General features: G+C 41.7%; 1 protein-coding gene across 1 annotated transcript; it reads right to left on the bottom strand.

The window, feature by feature from the left end:
• Positions 1-273: 273 nt before the first annotated feature.
• slc30a5 (solute carrier family 30 member 5) lies at positions 274-21,396 on the bottom strand. Its single transcript, XM_084324194.1, has 16 exons — positions 21,012-21,396; positions 20,494-20,616; positions 20,315-20,381; positions 19,612-19,697; positions 19,364-19,451; positions 19,143-19,230; positions 14,270-14,346; positions 12,753-12,923; positions 10,922-11,210; positions 9,576-9,784; positions 8,093-8,250; positions 7,849-7,978; positions 7,004-7,262; positions 5,380-5,606; positions 4,700-4,828; positions 274-551 (listed from the first exon to the last, which is right to left on the bottom strand). Exons 1-16 carry the CDS (start codon positions 21,080-21,082, stop codon positions 381-383), a joined length of 2,343 nt encoding a protein of 780 aa, XP_084180320.1. The 5' UTR covers positions 21,083-21,396; the 3' UTR covers positions 274-380.
• Between the last annotated feature and the right edge of the window lie 1,083 nt (positions 21,397-22,479).

The following is a 22,479-nucleotide window of genomic DNA, read 5'->3' as shown; positions in this document are numbered from 1 at the left end:
TATATAGTCCTGTATATTGTGTCCTATATGTTACTTTATGTTTATATTGTCAATATCTTTTTATATACACCATGGGACGATTTTTTTGTATGTCTTGCATATTATGGGAAATGACAATAAAGTTTACTTTGAAGAGGAATATTACAGGCACAAATGTTAATACTTTGCTTTTTCATTAAGGAAATGTAAGATAACAATTATTGACTGCAGCTGTTGAATGCAGAGTGGTGAAACATGCATGCCACATGAAAACAAATGCAGCTCACACCCATGTAAAATCAATATATTCAGCTTTATTTTACATATGAACCGCATACCGCATATATATTCCGATGCAAAAAAGAGATAGCAATAAAGTTTTTTGGTCCCATAGACATAAGTTACATGATACATGTTCCATCTTTCAGGTAATTCATGGACTCCATTTGCTGTGTCATTGCAAGCACTTCATGGAATCCTGTGCTTAGCCCACCCATGTGCTGGAAATAGGCCTCTTTCTCCACCTGGACTGAGAGATTATTTACCCCAGCGTCTTTAAAAATGGCGGTTACCTGTAAACAAGAAGAACCACATGGTTACAAAAAATAATGGATGTTACGACATATGATCTTGTTTTGTTTGCGGGCATCTCATTTCACAGAGGTCACAGGTCATGACAGGATGATACCATTACATTACAATCCAGGGTAGTACAGCCGATTAATCTACAAACCCAGTGGTGGAAAGTAACTAAGTATTTTTTTACTTGAGTACAATTTCGAGCCATTTGTACTTTATGCAAGTATTTTCATTTTAGGGAACTTTATACTTTTACTCCACTACATTTTATCTCATTCAGCACCTACCACGTAATATTACGTGTTTGCTCGCCAACGCTTGAGCGCCAAACACGTGATCTTTTTCCTCTGATCCCCGTACTAAATCATCATCCGGATCATTCTAGCCGTCCCTGGCCCGTTTGCGTGTACCTGTTCCGCAACAGTAAGTGACTTCCGGGGTAGGCCTGATTGGCCCCGACAGGCACGTGACGCGGCAAACTCAGGACGCGCAACGAGGCTGCTGAGAGCTGTCGCGCGGAAATAGGCTGTCTATTGCCATTCTCTAACACAAACTCTAACCTTAACCAGCTCCTTAACAGCGCCTAAACTTAACCGTTCTAACCTTAACCAACTCCGAAACAATGCCTAACCTTAACCTTAACCTTAACCATGCCTAACCTTAACCATAGAAAGAATATTGCCATTCTCTAAGACAAACTCTAACCTTAACCAGCTCCTTAACAGCGCCTAAACTTAACCGTTCTAACCTTAACCAACTCCGAAACAATGCCTAACCTTAACCTTAACCATGCCTAACCTTAACCGGCGAAAGAATACACGTTAAAAAAAAAATCACGTAAAAAAAAAAAAAGATTTGATGGGATTCGAACTCACCAACAACGGACCGCAGGATCGCAGGACCGGTGCTCTGCCAGGTGAGCTATAGCGCCGAATGAGAGTCATGGCGTATTTGGACGGTTACGTAATTCCGTAAGCTCTGCCGCTCGGCTCCGCAGAGCGTGCCGCGCGGCAGAGAAAGTTGCGCGGCACGTGCCTGTCGGGGCCAATCAGGCCTACCCCGGAAGTCACTTACTGTTGCGGAACAGTTACACGCGGCCCGTTTGCCCACGTTGGAATTGCAATGTCGATTGGATATCACCAGGTGGCAGTATCGCCTACCTTTGAACTGGAATGGCTTGGTGTTGATACACCTTTTCCTTTTTTTGGTAAGGGCTCCTCCTCCTGCTTGGACAGAGATTCACAACGATCGCCTCGAAATTCCGTTGCCGAAGCGTATTTTCCATCAAAACGTGTATAGACATATATATACACTGGTAATCGCGATGGGATCACTTGGAATTAATCTTTTTGGAATACCTTCTGGCTAAGGTAAGGTATATTCTATGTCTATTTTACCGAACCTGAAACATGTTTTTCTAACTATCACAGTTTTGTGTTTTACCGGACGTAAAACATGCTCGACAAACACAATTAGGGCGCGTTCACACCTACCCTGTTTGGTCCACTTTAAGGCGCCGGTTACACCTTTCGTTTCATTTTCGTTTCATTGTCAGATGAGTTTCGCCGCAACGTGGCAGCCTCGAGTCACACTTTCGTTTTTGTCACCTGAGCACACTGATGTAGTACACTGCCAAAGCAGTAGGTGGCAGTAGGTGGCAAACATGAAGGCAATTTCAACCAATCAGAACTTGAATGTGCCTGCAAAGCAAATGTCAACAAGGCGGGCGCCTATGGGCGCCACCATCTTTTGCCTATTTACCCAGTGCAGCACAAAGTCTAATAAAAGTGCAATAAACAAAACGGATACATTCACTGTGTGTTCTGCCTGTCATTTGTTGATGAAACAAAACTAACATCAACACAAGTGACCACCAAGAGCGGATAGTTTAGTCTAAAAAAAGATCGGTAGCTACATTGTTAGCTGCATGCTAACGTCAATTGAATATGCCATTCTAACAGTATAGCATTGTGGCTAGAAGCTAACGTTAGCTCACGCTAGTTAGCCAGCACCAAACTGATGATATCGGGAGCTATCAGTAGTTAGATAACATTAGAGACAACGCTGTGTGTATTAAACAAAGGTGAATAGATGACTGGGCCATTTTGTTTAATGCTTGTTAAGTTGAAAGAGGAGCTTTGAGCTAACAGGGTCTGATAGCTAGCCAGTGGTAATTCTAGCAGAATGAATGGATGTAAACTTTATTTAACATATTGCATAATGGGTACAATACAATACGGCTCAATACAAACAATTGTTAAGGGAATGCAGACTGTTGTAGCTTGGACTGGGGTCCTTATAACAATAACTTGACAACACATGGTAGCTGCAGCTATTTGGGACACGGAGCTATGTCCCAAACACACACACACCCACACACACAAACTCTGTTGTCACCGGAAGGGCACGCAGATGGTATCTACTGCGCATGGGCGTTTTCGCAACAACGGCTCCGTGAAGGCTACACGACTGTTGTCGGCGAGTTTTTGGCGTTGCTCAAAAACGCAAACACAATTTAGCGTTTCAGCTAGGGCCACAACGTATCCACCAAAAAACGCATTTCTGTGTAAAAGGGACATGAAACGTATTCAAAAACGTATAAAAACGAGCACAAAAACACTGTGTGTAACATGCCCCTAAATCAATAGTCTGTTTCGTTTGTAGAGGTGTGAACACAAACCGAAAAGTTGGGACTTGGTCCGTTTCAATCGAACTATAGTACCTAATCTAGGAAGCAAAGTAGCCTACAGTGCATTGCAGTGTGGCTCTGAAGTCAGACTTTCGCCGCTCGCGTAATCTCTCTCTCAAATTAGGTCCGCACCAAAAATGGCAGTGTGAACGCAGACCAAAATCAAACAATGTATCATTTTCACATTAGTGTCTGTCAAATGAGCCACACCATTGTCTCCACAGCTATAATACAGAACACTCACAGCTCTGCAAACATCGTGAAACACCACGAAAATTACAATTTTAAGCTGGCCTGAAGCGGCAGAGATGGGGACAGCGTATGGCGTTGAATGAGTTAAAGGAAATATTGTTCTTTTTACTCAACTACATTTATCTGAACCCACCAGTTACTAGTTACTTTGAAGAAAAAGATTTTCCATAGAATTTAAAAGGACTTTTACCAGAGTACTCATTTATCTGGGTATTTCTACTTTTACTTAACACTATGATCGCCGTGGACGAGTTTACACGTCATTCCTAGCCATGCTCATTCTGCCGATGTCAATATTTCAAAAATCTGTCATCGAAATCATATTTCCTTTCCGGAGCCCTGAGACACACTGCAAAGCTCCACTGAACTCTCTAGCGGTTCAAGAGCGCCATCTGGTGGCCGATCGGCAGATCGCCAACCGGAAATTAACCTTTGAACCGGTAGTGCTCATCCATATGTGATCCGGGCACTCGCTATCGTTAGAGAGACTCCGTCTTGATACAGTGAACATCGATCGGTGCAAATAACTCGAAAAAACAACATTATTTGGACGTATATACTATTATACAACCTGGAAATGGATCGGGCATTTCTACATCCCATAAGAGAAAAAAATCTGTTCCACGCTCATCTGCCAGCGGCGCGAGGAAGCCACGGTAAGATTCAGCGTTATATTCTAACGTGTTCGATATAAACTGCTATGATGAACATATGACCCACTCTGGATGAATCATCCAACGCTGCCCACGGAATTATAAACGATCCCCCGCCCATCCGGTCATCATCAGATTATACGTAGAAACTTCTAGAAGCACATCCAGTTGACATTTTTTATCTCGCACAGATTCCTACCAAACTGTATTTGATCATCAATATAATGCATTTAGGGCTATAAATCACGTTCTGAAGAAAGCTGCAGAAAACGATAAAAACATACTTATACTTTAGACCATATTTTAGTATGAATATGTGAATGAAAAAGTTTAACGTTGCTACACCCTGAACAATACATATAGGACATTGAATGGGCCATAATAATGGCAATTTAGGAATAGAATTAAAAAAGTTATAGCCCTGCAAAGAAGGGGAACTTCTCCATGTTAAATAGGGCTGGCGAGGGATGGTAAATTATGAATTTAACCCCGGCGATCAAAGTGTTAAGTAAAAGGAACTGTGTACTTCTTCCACCACTGTACAAACCTGCTGTATGATCCTCTGTTCCACTACATCTGACATGATCTGTAAGTGAATTGTCCCGGCGATCACGCTGGCCGAGTGCCTCCAGATGTGAGGGTCACGGTACGACAACACTCCCTCGATCTTCTCAATCTGTACAGACAAGACATACAGAACAATGAACAATACGGTTTTGTCATAAAAGAGGTCGGAATCACCTTATGATTTGATCCGATTAGTGATTTGATTTAATGAAACTATTCTTTATAGTGTAAATACTAATTTCCGTCTTGATCCCGTTAAATACGTTATGATTTTAATTATTAGTTCACTCCATAATACATGGTTATAAACTGAATTGGCAAAAAAGGAAAAACAGAACCACAATTATTACATGAATCGATTAATTCTCCCACCCCTACGCATTTTATGTGTGGTTAAAGGAACACGGCAACATTTTGGGAAATTAGCTTACCGTCTTCTCCAGAGAGAGACAAGAAGATAGATAGGCACTGTCTGCTTCCATTCATTGTGCTAAGCTAGGCTAACATGCAGCCAGATAGCTTTCTACTGAACGCACAGAGAGGAAACTGGTATCTATCTTCTTGTCTCTCTCTGGAGAAGACAGTAAGCTAATAATTTCGCGAAATGTTGGCGTGTTCCGTTAAGACAGTCAATAAAAGTAGATTCCATGGGCATCTGACCTTCTCCAGCGCGATGTTTAAGTCCTTCTCGTTCTCCGGAGGTGCCCGCAAGAGAAGAACTTCACAGGCATCCTTTATCAGGGGGATGACACTGAAGAAGATGAGGGTAGCGATGCAGAGGGAGCAGATGGGGTCGGCGATCAACCAGCCAAACTGGCGAATCAGGATGGTGGATATGATGACACCAACACTGCCCAGGGTGTCTGCCAGCACGTGCAGATAGACACCTGGAGGGGGGCGGGACACAAACAAGAGAAAGACATCAGCTTTTTGTCCAGGTGTCAATCACTTTTCACCACTGGATTGTGCCAAGCAGCAAAGCTGTGTAGGCGACCTTGAGTGATTGTACCGTTTCTTCTTCTTCTTATTCTGCCATTGGAGTCTATGGCAGCCCATAGAACCATATGGCAGAAAGTGAAAATGAAAATGGGCAAACTGATTCAGGACAGTCCACTGTCAAAAACAAGGTACTGTTGGAATCCTTGGCTCAAGCCGAGTTCAACGCATCCTATGACGCCATTTGCCGCCATATTGGATTGCCGCCATTTAGCATTTTGTGAAAAACACTTAAAATGCTACTCCTCCTACAGATCTTCCCCAATCTGCACGAAACGTGGTACACATAATCTGTAGACCAATGTCTACACAGGTATGATTTATGTTTTTGATTTGAATTTGGTGACAAAGCCGCCAAACAGGAAGTTGAGTCATGTCTCAGAAATGTTTTAATGTATCAAAACCACATTTGGCAGACTGTTTAGGGACCCTCACGTGATCTCTGTCACCAAGTGGCATGTTGACAACTTGTGCACTCTAGCGCTACCAATGTGTCAAAGTTGGAGTCGCGTTTATGCCTGTAACTTTTGAACTGTATGTTCGATTTTCAAAGTTATTGTAGCAATGGATTCCCTGGCCCATGCAGCAGTTCAAAGCACCCCATGGTTTAATTATTATTATTATTTTTGCATTGCAGCATGCAAGGTACACTTTGTCTTCTGCACAATTTCCCAGATTTTAGAGTGGGGAGAGCTGCATTTTGGAAAAAGTTCACACATTTCCTAAACTGTCATTCCTCTTCCAATTTTCACAACTCATATACATAGTATATATAACTTTCACCTGACTCTTGGGATTTGTAAAATCAAAATAAACTAAGCTCTCTGATGTATATTTTTCACCCTGTAACAGGTTGAACGATGACTCCCCCTCCATTGAGACCAATGGAGCCACGCTCTAACTTGAAGCTGCAAATAGTTCATAATAGTAAAAGACGAAATCTGTCAGAAATCTATCATAATAAATAAGAAATCTATGACATTATTATTTTATAAATAGATTTGAATGTCAATTACAATTTTTCCAGGAGGTTTTAATATCAATTTAATATCAAGTTTTAAAATCAATTCTCTATCAAATCAATATAATTGTATGCCTATGTCTATTTTGTGTCTCCATCACTGCTGTGAAGCACTTTGGGCTGCAATTCTTGTATGAAAGGTGCTATACAAATAAAGTGTATTATTATTATTATTACAAAGGTTAGTAGTTTTTTTCTTCTTCAGATAGTGATTAAACACAGAATAATAAATAATTGTATCAATACATAGAAAGACCGTCAAGTCACCTCTCATATTGGCATTCATGCCTCCTCCGCCTCCGCCTCCCCCTCCGCCATGGGCGTGCCCGTGGCTGTTCCCGTGAGAGTGTCCGTGTCCTCCGTGAGAATGCCCGTGTCCCCCGTGGCCCTGCTCGGCGTGGCTGTGTCCGTGCTGAGAGTGACTTCCTTGGTCATTTGACGAGCAGCTTTTGCCTCCGTGGGAGTGGGCGTGGCTAAAAGCACAGATGCCCACCAAGTTGACCAGCAGGCCTCCGACTGACACTGGCTGCAGGAGACAAAGGTGGACATGACAGAGTTAGGACCATTAAAAGGTGCTGTAAGTGGTACATTCAGACAGCCATCACTGATATAGAGTGTCTGGTCAGTAACATGGGTCTCCCAGTCCCTCCACTCTGCACATAAATGGAAAATACATTTTCTGGTATCCCTTCCCACTTTAACCAATCAGGAGAGAGAACCCTAGATATCTTTCACTTATTTCAGTTAATCTTACCAAGCTAAATTTGGCAGATTATTTTACATATTTGAATAAAACTATTTTCTTTGTCAGACAGTTTTCACAGTGAGACTTCTCTCTCCTGATTGGATAAAGAGAGAATGAGAATGGGATAACAGAAAATAAACCTATTTTCAGTTGACTGCAGAGCAGGAGGGACTGGGAGACCTATGATACTGACCAAACACTCAGTGATGGCTCTATGTGGAGGTATTATTTTAACAAAATACCACTTTAATGTAGAATGAGATGATTAGATATGCTTCAGTAAGGGGCTATAAATAATTTGAAAATAATACATTACACGCACATTTAACACTAATTCATTGTGTACAACATGAACGATATTACTTACGGTTAACATGTCTGTGTTTATATTAGGAGGATCTACCAGCCGCGTGCAAGACTCGATGAAGACAAAGAATGCGATGACCATCAAGAACAGGCCATTGATGAAGCCAGAAAGGACTTCAACACGACCATACCTGCAAAAACAAAACGAGACACATATTTTAAAGTACTCCCTCCATCCGATCTTGCAACTTTTAGAATATGACTGTCTATTACAAAAACGTCTGCATCATCCAGTGTGATATTACCCATAGGAGAAGATCCTAGTAGCCTTCCAACGCGTCATGAGGGCAGCGAAGAGGCCCAGGACCAGAGCAGAGCAGTCAAAAAGCATGTGGAAGCCATCAGAGATGAGGCCCAGGCTGTTGGTCCACGCGCCATAGAACAGCTCCACAAACGTAAAGGCCTGAAACACAATCGAGCAACACAAGTCATTTCCGTTGCATGTAAAGCAGAGAGAGACAGGAAAAACAAGAGAAAAGGGAACGATGAGTACATAGTATATACTCGTAGGGCTGGGCGATATAACAATAACGATCGCGATATATTTTAATAATCGATATTGAATAATTTTTTTTCTTTTTTTTCTTTTTTTTTGTGACCTGCAACAGGGCAGTTTTAAAACCAGAGACAGTGGACAGACTTGTCTTTCTTGCCTGCAACTTAAAGTAATGGCTTTGCTTGTCCAAATGACAATACTGACCAAATTGAGATTTATTTTTCTCTTGTCCATTTATTTTGTTTGCTTTCTAATTTAAAATACAGTTTGAAACCGTCTGTACACAGTAGGCTATGTGTGCTAGCAGAGCTAGACTCCAGTCACAAGTCACGGTGCACATGTGCGGTGGTTTGTCCACCAAAAAAGCGCCAAAAGATCGAAAATAAACTAGCAGAGCCAGAACTGTTCAACTCCCCTGGAGCCACAGCCAGCAGAGAAACCGGTTTACTTTCGCTTTTAAACCAGCTGCAGCCTGAGAACTGGAGTGTGAGGGGATGTAACACTAAAGATGGCGGCAACGACAAAGAATTGCTGCAAAATAAACATACATCTGTTGTTAAAAAAAAAATAAAAAATGTAAACTTATAACAATTTTGATAATTATCGATATCGAGAAATATTATAACATTATCATATCGTTATCGCGATATGATTTTTTGCCATATCGCCCAGCCCTATGTACTCGTAACTAACTAATAAACCCTGCACGAACTCTATCGCAGTGTGTATTATGACGAGAAGAGTACAGACCCTCATCTGCATCATCTTTTTTCTCTACCGTTTAGTTTTATTCATAATTTATATTGTCCTGTAATTGATCTTTTTTATTACCTATATATGGACTGCATTTATAAACGGATAGCATTTATAGAGCGCTTTTATCCAAGGCACAACTTATGCCTCGCATTCACCCATACACTCATACACCAACGGCGGAGGCAACCATGCAAGGTGCCATTGGGAGTAGTTGGGGGGGGTCTGGTCTTGCTCAAGGACACTTCGACATGCTGCCGGGAGGAGCCAGAATCGAACCGGGAACCTTCAGATTACCAGACGACCACTCTACCTCCTGAGCCCCCCCTATATTTATTGTATTTCTATTCCTGCCTATACCTGTACCTCCCCTCCCCATGTGGCTATGACACCTGAATTTCTCCAAGGGGATCAATAAAGGAATATCTTATCTTATTATGACAGACTGACACAGTATTTCTGCGTGGGGTCTAACCTACCAGGTTGAGGCAGAGGAAGTAGAAGATCTGTCTGGAGTCGTACTCCTCCAGGATCTGCTTGAGGGAGTCTTTGATGAAGCGGGGCAGCGACTGGGACGTGTGCTGGAGGGCATCCCCCATGAAGTTGTACAGAGGGGTCCCCTCTGGGGAGTAGCCCACCAAGGTCCCCTTCTGACCCTTCCTTGACGGGGAGGAGAGAATACTGGTAGCTGCAGAGAGAGAGAGAAATAAAGACAGAGAAAAAATGAAAGGGGAATGTATTGGTTAAAAGGTTTACACAGATTTAGAAAAACATTTAAATAAGTCACTACAATTTTATTTCAGGTTAGCAATAAAATTAACTTTCAACCGTTGGATGATGATGATTATAATCTTAAAAAGGTGCAGTAAGTGGTATTATTTTGTTAAATAGCTCTACATTCCAACAGCCATCACAGATATAGGGTGTTTGGTCAGTAACATGACTTTCCCAGTCCCTCCACTCTGCAGTAAACAGAAAATAAATGTTCTGGTATCCCTTCTCACTTTATTCAATCAGGAGAGAGAACCCTATATATTTTTACTTATTTCAAGAAATCTTGCCAAGCCAAATTAGCTTACTGCACTGTAGGGCTGACCTTCGAATTTCTTTTTGGCATTCGAAGCTTCGGGGCCGAGATTCTATTTTAATTCGAAGCTTCGAGATTAAAAAAAATATATTATATATATATATAAATTATTATACTTTTTATGTTTTATGTGGGACTTGTACAGCACTTTGTTCTTCGTTCTTAGACAAACAAAACACTTTGCTTTCATGAAATATTGTAAGCCGTCATTTGAGGCTTTATAAAAGCAGCACAATGAACACAAATCTGTCAGTGCCGAGTCCGACCTCATCTTAAATAACAAACAGCATTGCTTGTTGTAGGCAACAAAGAGAGGCAGAGTTGATTTAGCTAAAAAAAATATATATATATATATATATATATATATATATATATATATATATATATATATATATATATACATATATATATTCGAATTTTTCCCCCCATTCGAATCCCATGCCCATCGAACGAAGCTTTGCAGCTTCGAAGTATTTAAGACAGCCCTACTGCACTGGTACATTATTTTACTTGTTTCAAGGACACCAGACATTTTATTTTGTGTTTACTGCAGAGCGGAGGGACTGGGAGACCCACGTTACTGACCAGACACTCTATATCAGCTGTCGGAGTGCAGTAGAGCTATTATTTTAACGTGTAGACCACTTATTAAAAAAAAAAAAAAAACACAGCTTACAGCACCTTAAAATAAAATGCCAGCTCACAGTGGAGCCTCTGGCGTCCACTACTGCCACTTACAGAAGATGAAGAAAACGGCGCTGACAAGCACCCCTCCAGAGAGCACATGGTCTGTGCTCTCCTGCTGGGGCGGCTTGCTCATGGAGCGCAGCTGGTGGGTGAGCGGGTGGGTCCAGAAGTTGGCCAGCAACAGGGCACTGATGAAGAGGAAGATGGTGCCGTAGCGGGCACACCTGGGCGCCTCCATCTTGGCAGTGCAGACGGACTCCACGTAAAACTCCAGGATCATCACCGAAAAGATGATCATTCCAAACGGCAGGATGAGGGCCGACCATGACTCCACTTTGCTCTGTGGGGGGGGGGGTTATAAATCATAGTTTAGAGCCTCTAAACGTATTTACATATCTGTAGATACTATATCTATATCTGTACATATCCCTTACCTACCTACCTACATACATACCTACTCTTACTAGTTACGCTGCTGGCCTGTATCACTGTACATATTGAAAACCTTATCGGTTTCTCACACTATGTGCTAAGCTGGTTTAAAACATCAGAGGGAGGAAATTCTATGTCAAACTAGGAGGCCACATGTCTGAGATATATGACAACAACTATGGAGTTGCACAAGGGAGTTGCTTAGGTCCTTTACTCTTCTCCCTTTACATGTTACCGCTGGGTGATATCATCCGAGAACATAATGTAGGTTTCCATAGCTATGCGGATGATACACAACTGTACATATCTACTGAACCAAATGATACAGCTATTAACTCCATTGGCAATAGATAAATGGATGAGTAAGAACTTCCTGAAACTAAACGAGAACAAAACGGAAATTCAAATTATCGGCCCCAAAACAAAAAAAGAAATGTTAATAAAGAACCTGGGAGGACTAACCCCTTGGATCAAATCTGAAGTCCCAGGGTTATCATAGATTCAGAACTGAACTTCAATTCTCATATTAACAAAGTGACCAAAACATTGTTCTTCCATCTCAGAAATATAGCAAAAGTACGACCATTTATTGATCAAAACGATGCCGAGAAGCGAATTCATGCATTCATATATCTAGCCGGTTAGACTACTGTAATGCACTTTTCACAGGTCTCCCTAAGAAAACCACAGAGAGGCTTCAGCTAATCCAAAACTCTGCAGCCCGACTGCTAACTCGAACCAAAAGGAGAGAGCACATTAGTCCAGTCTTAGCTGCTCTACACTGGCTTCCTGTAACATTTAGAATTGACTTCAGGGTCCTTCTCCTTACATACAAAGCTCTAAATGGACAGGGACAAAACTCTAATAAATTACAGGTCAGCAAGAACACTGCAATCATCAGCTGCTGGACTACTATAGGCTCCCAGAAACAGTCAAAAGAGGATCTGTGATGCAGCCTTTATCAACTACGCCCCAAAACTATGGAACAAACTGCCCAAAAACATCAGGGAAGCCAACTCGCTAGACATCTTCAAAAGACAGCTTAAAACCTATTTCTTTGCTCAGGCATTTAAATGAAACATCAGGGACATCCTGACACAAATTGTACTTTACTTTACTTCACCTGTACATTGTATATTACGATTGCACTTTACTGTCACACTCTGGTTGGATGCCATGTATAATGACAATACATTTTAATCTAATCTAATTGAGTGAGTGTGATCACTGAAATCATATGTGCGACCCATCTTCGCATATAACATTATCATTATAGTACACAACATGCAAAGATATTACCTGTGAATGTGCACAAGGACATTTTGTTTGTCTTTTCGCACATCCTTCTTTCTAGTTACACATACAATCCCCCCCAACACACACAAATTATGCATTTCTTCAAAGAGGTCACGGTATATATTTAGGCTTTCGTCACTCTCCGTCGACTTACTTCTGTGGTGGCTGAGAGCACTATGACCCAGGGCAGCAGGACAATAGCAGAGACCAGGTTGTCGAGGGCGTAGAGGCGCTTGGCTCCGCCCACCTCCACCGATAACTTCCTGGAGGCCGTGTGGAAGCCCACCTTCAGACAGAGGGACACTACTAGCAGCACGACCCCACCCTGAGGGAGAGATGGAAGGCAATGGAAGAATGACCACACACTCTGCTGCAGCCGATGCCATCAAGGCAGATGGTTTGAGGTGCCATTGACCATATTGACACGGTGGCCATTTTGCTCTTATGTCATGTTTTCCTTTTCAGAAAAAAAAATATAACACACATCCTCCGTTCCTTGGTGCTGAGCCAAACTGTAAAGACAGTAATACATAAAACAAAGCGGGGCTCGACCGACCGGAAAGGTCGGTCAAAACGTCGTATCTACTGCCTTTTTGTCAATTAAAACACCTTGGAACAACAAGTGAGTTGCGACCCCCGCTTTGTTTTATGTTTTCCTTTTCACCCTGTTCCCACCTTACCACCAAATGGCCACCGTGTGAATATGGTAAATTACTTTGAATCAACCTGGCTAGGCTAGACCATTTGTCTGCCAGCACATCGCTGCTGACCAAATAAAAATGTGCTGTAAGTGATATTTTTGTTCTACATGTTAAAATCAGCCATCACTGATATAGAGTGTTTGGTCAGTGTTGGCTCAGTCTCTCAGTCCCTCTGCTCTGCAGTAAACACAAAATACATGTTCTGGTATCCTGCTCCCACTTTATCCAATCAGGAGAGATAACTCTCACTGCAAATGTTGTGTGACAAAAATAAGAAATAAAACCTAGTTTTAAGCAAATATGTGAAACAAGTATAATAATCTGCCAGAGCAGTAAGTAATATGGTTTAGTAAGATTTCTTGAAATAAGTTAAATAAAATAATAATAATAATAATAATAATAATAATAATAATAATAATAATAATAATAATAATAATAATAATAATAATAATAATAATATAATAATAATAATATCTAGGGATCTCTCTCCTGATTGGATAAAGGAGCAAAAACGGTATACCAGAATATTTATGTCCCGTTTACTGCAGAGAAGAGGGACTGGGAGACCCATGTTACTGACCAAACACTATATCAGCGATGGCTGTCAGAATGTTGAGCTACTTAACACTTATTTCAACAAAAACATTCCTCTTACAGCATCTTTAACAAACGACAGTCATGTCCTAGAATGTGAAAAATAATGTTCTTGTGTTGTGTGTCATGAAGTATGTGTGTCTGTCATGATGCGTTTTCTTTATCATGTTATGCAGTTGTTGCTACTATGTAATGTAATTGCCGTTTGTTTATCTGACGACGACATAAGAGGAATTTCCATAGCGGATCCAAAAATATATCATCATCATCAAGTAGAGGAGGGACGTGGAAAAACTGCACTGGTCAGACCGCTACTATTCATGGTGCTAATCCAGACAAGATGAAGTAAAAACTATCAATAAATATAGGGTCCTACCTTGTGATCTCCAACCCCTAAAAATGCAATGGCCGTGTATAGAAAATGAGTGAGGGCGCTGTCGTGATGTCCCTCAGCTGGTTGGCAGAATAGTTAAGGCAAATATTGTATGGCGAATGAAAAGGATAAAACACAGTTAAGAAGCACATGAACCGAGTTTGTTTTGCGAGTGGCCAGTCATCAAGAGGCTGACATTAAACCTGCACTATGGAACCTTTTCCATGAAAAAGCATCGCTTCATTAGCTAAATCAGCCGCGTCGGGCTGAACAAGAGAAAACTCTCCCAATAGAGATTCAGATAACATAGCGACATTGCCCGTAAGAGCTCTTCAGGTCGGGCATGACGGTCATGACCAGCGTTGTGTAATCCGTAAAAGGCTGCGGTCTCATTTCTAGAGCAGGGGTGGCCAACCCGCTGCTCTTTGTGTGGCTCTTATTATTATAATTCTTTTTTATTTTATTTAATTTTTTATTATTTTTATGTCACTCCATTCCATAAGGACGTAGAATAAACATTTACAGATTTTTTTTTTAAATGGTCCATTTGCATGTTCTTGGTATCTGAATATAGGGACATCTATGGATCTCAGGGAATGTATTCCCAGTGTCAGAAATATTGTGTCTGTTATTAGGCTTGAGTAAATTGTAATGAACCAAAGGAGAATATCAATTCTATTTAAAAAAAAAAAAAAAAATAATCTTTGACTGAATAACACCATGCTAAAATGTACCTAAAATCTAAGCAAATTAATAAAGGGAAGCTGATTAAACAGAAGGTTTTGTAGATACAGTACTGAATTCTGCCATCTGGACACACTTGAAATATGATTATAGAATATAGAATATCAGGCTTATAAATGACCTTATTATGGCCAAGTCGCACATCTATGGATCAGGCCAAATTTCCCCTTTCCAATGGCAGAGTTAAATCTGGATTTAGTATCACCAAGCGTGATTCACAAACCGTGAATGAAATCTACTGTAAGTACAGTTACTTTTTTATAATGTAAATTTCTCCACCATTTTTCATCATATTGCAACACCGTTTTTTGCTAGACGTTCACAGAAAGGTGGAGAAACTAACTGCGTTCTGTTTTATGGCAATAACATTCAGGTTTGTGGGAGATAATCCCAAAAAATAAGAGAAATAAAAAAGTAAATCCAGAAGTCAGATGATTGACAGGGGCTGGCGTGAGCTGGGTAGGGTCGTTTTTTGAAATTTCAAAAGCCCTGGGTCTCTTCCTTCAAAAGACTACACTCACTTTTGGCTGTTCCACTTCCTCCTGTCAATATGCGCCGGTTTCCGACTCAATGCCCTGAGATTTCTATAATCTTATATTTCACTAATAACAGTTCAAATAATTGGTAAACAAACGTAATGCTTAAAATATACACTTTGACTGTATATCTCGGACTTAAGAGGTGAACCCTGTGAGGCCCAAATAAAAAAGACATTAGCAACTTCAGAGGCCAGGGGATGGGACCTATAAACACATTTACTATCCAATAGCATTGTGAGGCTGAACAGGACCCATTGACTATACATGTGCTTAACATTTTTTAAATAAACATTTACAGACTTTTTTATTTTTTTTAAATGGCTAAAAGTGATTTTGTAATTTTGCAACCGTGGGTCTCACAGGGTACTTTTAACCCTGTGAGGCCCAAATAAAAAAGACATTAGCAACTTCAGAGGCCAGAGGGTGAGACCTATAAACACATGAAGGGTGCCGTGACTGAAAAAAAGGTTGAGAAACGCTGGTATATGGTGTGGCTCTTTGTGGTACCACAGTAATTTGTGTGGCTCTTAGTCTCTGACTGGTTGGCCACCCCTGTTCTAGAGCATAAAATGTCAACGAGACAAATGTAAATCTAACATTACCCTGCTTAAAGAAATGTATTTCATGTCGCCGTTTTACCCTCATCCCCCATGTTTAAACAAGTTTCCATTACCACTCATAGCCACAGGGTGACAATATTCCATATTACAGCATATAAACATTGACACCCACTCTGTTCTCAATGCTCTGATCCCAAAGAACTATATAAAAACTGGAAGATGTGTACGTTTCGCTACGCCCACTAGCCACTCTTTTTTTTATCCACTTTTTCTCCCCATTTTCTATTTTTCTCCCATCCCAATTTCGTAGTATCCAATTCTTCCCTCCCCTGTCTTGAACGTTGCTAGACTATGCCTCCCACTGGTCGGCTGTAGTGAGGACAGAAGCCTTGCATCACGTGTCCCCTCCGGTACACGAGGAGGCAGCCTGTCGCATCTTTTCACCGCAGCAGCTCGAACTCTCAGTGGCGAGGAGTAACACGTGGGAGGCTCACGCTGCCCCCGCTACTTCCTGCTTCCGCCGCACCGGCGTCACCAAACCGACCTGTAGGAGTCGCTGTCCACAACGTCCAATCCCCACCCACCGGCTTTCCCACCCTCTGCCAATTGTGTTAGTATGAACGACCGGCCAGCCGGTAGCAACGCCGAGAGCTGGGCTCGAACCCAGCGTCTCCTGCGTTAGTGGCGAGCGCCTTGCCCACTGCACCAATCAGCCGCCCACGCCCACTAGCCATTCTGATTTTGGCCATCAAGTCTACTTTTTCTCCCATTTTCTATTTTTTTTCTCCCATCCCAATTTCGTATCGTCCAATTCTACCCTCCCCTGTCTCGAACGCTGTTTGGCCATGCCTCCCACAAGCCGTCTGTAATGTGGACAAAGCCATACATTGCACGAGTCCCCTCCGGTACTCGAGGTAGCAGCCGTCGCATCTTTTCACCTGCACAGCGCGATCTTTCAGCATTGGGGGTCTGCGCTTTGGAGGGACGCCGCCCCCGCCGCTTCCTGATTCTACTGCGCAGGCGCACCAACCGACCTGTAGGAGTCGCTGTCCACAACGTTCGATCCCCACCCATCAGCTTCCCACCCCCTAATACTGCCAAATGTATTAGTATGAACGACCAGCAAAGCTGAATGCAATGCGGAGAGCTGGGCTCGAACCCAGCGTCTCCTGCATTGGTGGTGAGCGCCTTGCCCACTGCACCACCTAGCCGCCCGCCATCAAGCCTACTTAAAGTAAAATGATTGAATTAATTCTGTAGCTTAGGCTATATTATAGCTTACCACCAGCATTTAAATGTTTCTTTGCTGTTGTAAGCTATGCATTTCACTCCAATAGCAGCAAGCCATATAGATGGCACACATCCAGGGATCAATTTGCTTGATGCCATCTCTGCCATGTTCCAATCGTAGGCTACTTACTTTTCAATTGCAAATGCTTAAAGGACATCAGCCAAACTCCCATAGGCCTTAACCAGCTATACAGACTATGCTTATTACAACAGGACTGAGCCATTAACACCACAATTGTTTCAAATGCAAATCGATCTCTCGAGAGGGAGTGAAACCTGCCATAAATAAATAACTTGCGAGGTGTTTGTTAATGTTACGGTTTAAAAGGAAAATTATCACACTAGGTGGAGAGAAATGGATTTTTCTCTGGGTTGCCAGGTTGCACAAAACATATTCAACGTTGTGTATGAAGGATATAGATGGTCTCACACTCAAATATAGCAACATAACCCCCCCTTGCTACTAAAAACATGAAACATGGAGTGAAGGAGACATGAAACATGGAGGAGTGAAGGAAACATGGAGTGAAGGAGACATGAAACATGAAGGAGACATGAAACATGAAGGAGACATGAAACATGGAGTGAAGGAGACATGAAACATGAAGGAGACATGAAACATGGAGTGAAGGAGACATGAAACATGAAGGAGACATGAAACATGGAGTGAAGGAGACATGAAACATGAAGGAAACATGGAGTGAAGGAGACATGAAACATGAAGGAGACATGAAACATGGAGTGAAGGAAACATGGAGTGAAGGAGACATGAAACATGAAGGAGACATGAAACATGGAGTGAAGGAAACATGGAGTGAAGGAGACATGAAACATGAAGGAGACATGAAACATGGAGTGAAGGAAACATGGAGTGAAGGAGACATGAAACATGGAGTGAAGGAAACATGGAGTGAAGGAAACATGAAACATGGAGTGAAGGAGACATGAAACATGGAGTGAAGGAGACATGAAGGAGACATGAAACATGGAGTGAAGGAAACATGGAGTGAAGGAAACATGGAGTGAAGGAGACATGAAACATGGAGTGAAGGAGACATGAAAGAGACATGAAACATGGAGTGAAGGAGACATGAAAGAGACATGGAGTGAAGGAGACATGGAGTGAAGGAGACATGAAAAATGGAGTGAAGGAGACATGAAAAATGGAGTGAAGGAGACATGAAACATGGAGTGAAGGAGACATGAAACATGGAGTGAAGGAGACATGAAAAATGGAGTGAAGGAGACATGAAACATGGAGTGAACAGAAACATGGAGTGAAGGAGACATGAAACATGGAGTGAAGGAGACATGAAACATGGAGTGAAGGAGACATGAAACATGAAGGAGACATGAAACATGAAGGAGACATGAAACATGGAGTGAAGGAGACATGAAACATGAAGGAGACATGAAACATGGAGTGAAGGAGACATGAAACATGAAGGAGACATGAAACATGAAGGAGACATGAAACATGGAGTGAAGGAAACATGAAACATGAAGGAGACATGAAACATGAAGGAGACATGAAACATGGAGTGAAGGAAACATGAAACATGAAGGAGACATGAAACAAGGAGTGAATGAGACATGAAACATGGAGTGAAGGAGACATGAAGGAGTGAAGGAAACATGAAACATGAAGGAGTGAAGGAAACATGAAACATGGAAGCTGCACTGGGAAGCTGTCGATTGGGTCCTTGTCTAATATCCCGGTCATTCACGAAAGTGAAAGGATACGGTGCTCTGCCATCTTTGCCATGAGGTCATCATTGTCAAAGAGGAGAATACAGATCACAGCGATGATGAAGAAGGCAGCGCCTCTGGTCTGTATCATGAATAAAAGAAAAAGAAGAACAGCACTGAATACGGTCCTAGTGTCCATATAAAAAGGTCTGATTTACATTTGAAGAATATGATCTTTGTGTGAATGTGGGGCTTTAAAAAAAGAAAAAAAGTACCTTGGAGGGGCCCCCTCCTGCGCTGGTGAAAAGCACACCAAGCAGAGCGATGACCACCACATCACTGTGTTCCAACAGCAACAGCGTCCTGCCAGAGAGTGGAGAAAAACTCATCAGGTCTGAGTGTCTGGAGCATGTTGCATACACATTACACACACACACACACAATCCCATTGTCTGTCTTTTGTCGCCATTGTTACACACGACGCACACACACAATTGGCGCGGTGACAGTGGAGATACGTTACCTTAGTGGTCCGCAAAGAGTGAGACCAAAGAATCCCAGCAGGGAGATGATGCAACTGATGACAGCATGTTTGAGCAACTTTATCCACTGAAATGAACAAGGACAGGAAAGAAGTATGGCTGGTTAGAAATACCACACCGACACCAGACCAGTCTGTCTGAATATACCTGCTGAATATAATCCTTTTTTATATATAGGCCTACCTACTTATACACCTGCATATAACCCGTATAACTCTGTATGATAGCATGTACAATAATCATGCTATATATATATATACTTGTATACTCTTACTTATATATCTATCCACATCTGTCTAATGTCTATACATACCTGCATGTAATCCTTTACATATCTATATCTGTACATATCCCTTACTAGTCACGCTGCTGGCCAGTATTACTATGACCATAATGTCTTTAATATTTACATAGCAAAATTTCCCTCGGGATGAAAAAAGTATTTCTATTCTATTATATTCTATATGTGTATTACTGTACATAATAATACTACAACTCTGTACATATTTAATCACCTGTACATTGTATATTATTAACTGTTGCACTTTACAGTTACATTTGCACTCTGGTTGGATGCCAAACGTCTTTTTGTTGCACTGTACTTGTGCTGTATAATAACAAGTATTTTAATCTAATATAATCTAAACCCACAGTATCATGGCTCAAGATGAGATCTCAACACACCTGTCTTTTGGAAATTCCCTTCCCAGAAGAGAACGGTTTTTGGAAGACAAGCAAAACAACGGCACTCCTGGGGAAAATAAGATGACAACTGTCAGCTCATTATGTAACTTACTGCATGGACACGACTGACAGGTCATCGGTGTCTTAAAAGTTTCATCCATCGAATAGGCGTCTCTTACCCTAGTTTTAGTGTAAAGATGAACTGGACAATGTGAACAACTTTGAGAATATCATAGGATTCAAAAATCCCAAGTGCCTTCAGGACTTTGGAGATGAGCAGTAGAACGATGTACTTTGTTAACCTGAAAAGGAGAATTGACAACAATGTCTTAACAGTTTCTTTGTCAAATGTATATACTCTCTTTTTTAGACTCTTCTTGTATCAAAAACAGTACTGTATTTGTAAATCTGGTATGTCATAAATGTATAGATGTAGCAGTACTGTCTATCTGTATGTCATATATTATGATGAATTGAAAATGGGGGAGCCTGATGTAAACAAGACGAAAGTCTTTCTCTGGTCTGCATCCCCTTAACAATTGTGTGTATTGAGCCGTACTGTATTGTACCCATTCTGCAATCTGTTAATACAAATTTCAATCAATCAATCAAAACCACTCTGACCTGACTCATGACAGTAATCGATTAAGATTAATAGCTAACAGCATAGCCTTAGCAAGCCTAAAAGTACACGTACCTGGCGTGGGGGACTTCGACCATACCCAGTTTTCCAGAGGAAAGGACGTTGCTGCTATATTTGTCATCCATTTCACGGGTCACAGGTTTCAAACCGATGACATTATCCACGAAAATGTTGCTTTGATAACGATGGCTACCTTGTCAGCTAACACTCAGCTAGCTCGCTTAGCTCTAGCCACCTAGCATCCTAGTGGAATTCAGCCGCCGGTTTTCAGCAGATCTCCTCCTCCCTGTACCACGCAAGTCATGATGTAGTCGATTCGTTAAAAGTTAGATACATTACATCTGTCATAACATTTGTATTCCGTCAAACTATTTTCGGAAGTATCATTGTATTATTATTCTGTAGGGCCACACTTCCGGACACGATAAACATTCTACGTCACGCGTCACGCGTGTCATGTGTATTCGTGACGCTCCATCCTGCGCTGTTCTTAGAGCATGCGCAAAGCTGCCGCAATCCAATGCGATGAATGAATGAATGAATGAAAACTTTATTTAACAGATTGCAGAATGGGTACAATACAGTACGGCTCAATACATACAATTGTTAAGGGGATGCAGACCTGAGAAAGACGTTTGTCTTGTTTCCATCAGGGTCCCCCATTTTCAATTCATATAGACATATATGACATACATGACATACAGATAGTCAGTACTGCTACATCTATACATTTATGACATACCAGATTTGCAAATACAGTACTGTTTGTGATACAGAAGGAGTCAAGAAAAGGGAGTATATACATTTGACGTAGAAACTGTACATTGGAGGAGGTTGGGTGGGGGGGGGTTGGGTACATTGGGATATTGACAACCATACTGGGTAATTTACATTGGAGGTGGTTGGGGGGGGGGGGGCGGGGGGCACACTGTATAAACAAGTAACACTGTACATTGAGGGGGGGGGGAGGAGACACTGTACAAACAAACACAATTGTACATTGAACTATTGACAAAACCATACTAGGTAAATGACTGTACATTGGAGGGGGTTGGGTTAGGATATTTACAGGGGCCAGTGTTGAATTGCAGTCTCCCGTAGGTGTCCCTTGAGAGAGGTTTTGAAAGTGGGTAGTGATCCACATTCCTTTACAGCTTTGGGTAGGGCGTTCCACATTGATGTGGCATAATTGCAAAATGTGTTTAGTCCCTTATTTGAGCCGAATCTGGGTTTAACATGATTTGTGGAGCTCCCTCTGGTGTTGTGATCGTGGTATTCACTGACCTTTGGGAAGTATTTTGACATGTACATGGGTACCTTGGTCGTGTAGTGTATCTTGTAGACCAGGCCCATTGCAAGTTGTTGTACTCTGTCGTCTACTCTAAGCCATCCTAGGTTGTCAAAGTGGGCAGGGGTGAGGTGGGTTCTAGGAGTAAGGTCAAGCAGTAGTCTGACCAGTTTGTTTTGAGATGTTTGTAATTTTGTTTTTAGCGCCTTTGAGGTGCTTTGGTACCATGAGGTG

This window comes from Notolepis coatsorum (genome assembly GCF_963971535.1).
Source record: "Notolepis coatsorum genome assembly, chromosome: 11".
NCBI lineage: Eukaryota > Metazoa > Chordata > Actinopteri > Aulopiformes > Paralepididae > Notolepis > Notolepis coatsorum.
Note: the sequence above shows the minus strand (reverse complement) of the source record. Positions and strands in the feature narration are given on the sequence as shown.

Coding starts and splice junctions, on each gene's coding strand:
- slc30a5 (XM_084324194.1), bottom strand. CDS start 21,082: ATGGATGACAAATATAGCAGCAACGTCCTTTCCTCTGGAAAACTGGGT. Junction 19,452..19,611: donor ACTCTTTGCGGACCACTAAG/GTAACGTATCTC, acceptor ACTCTCTGGCAG/GACGCTGTTGCTGTTGGAAC. Junction 8,251..9,575: donor ACTTCCTCTGCCTCAACCTG/GTAGGTTAGACC, acceptor ATTGTGTTTCAG/GCCTTTACGTTTGTGGAGCT.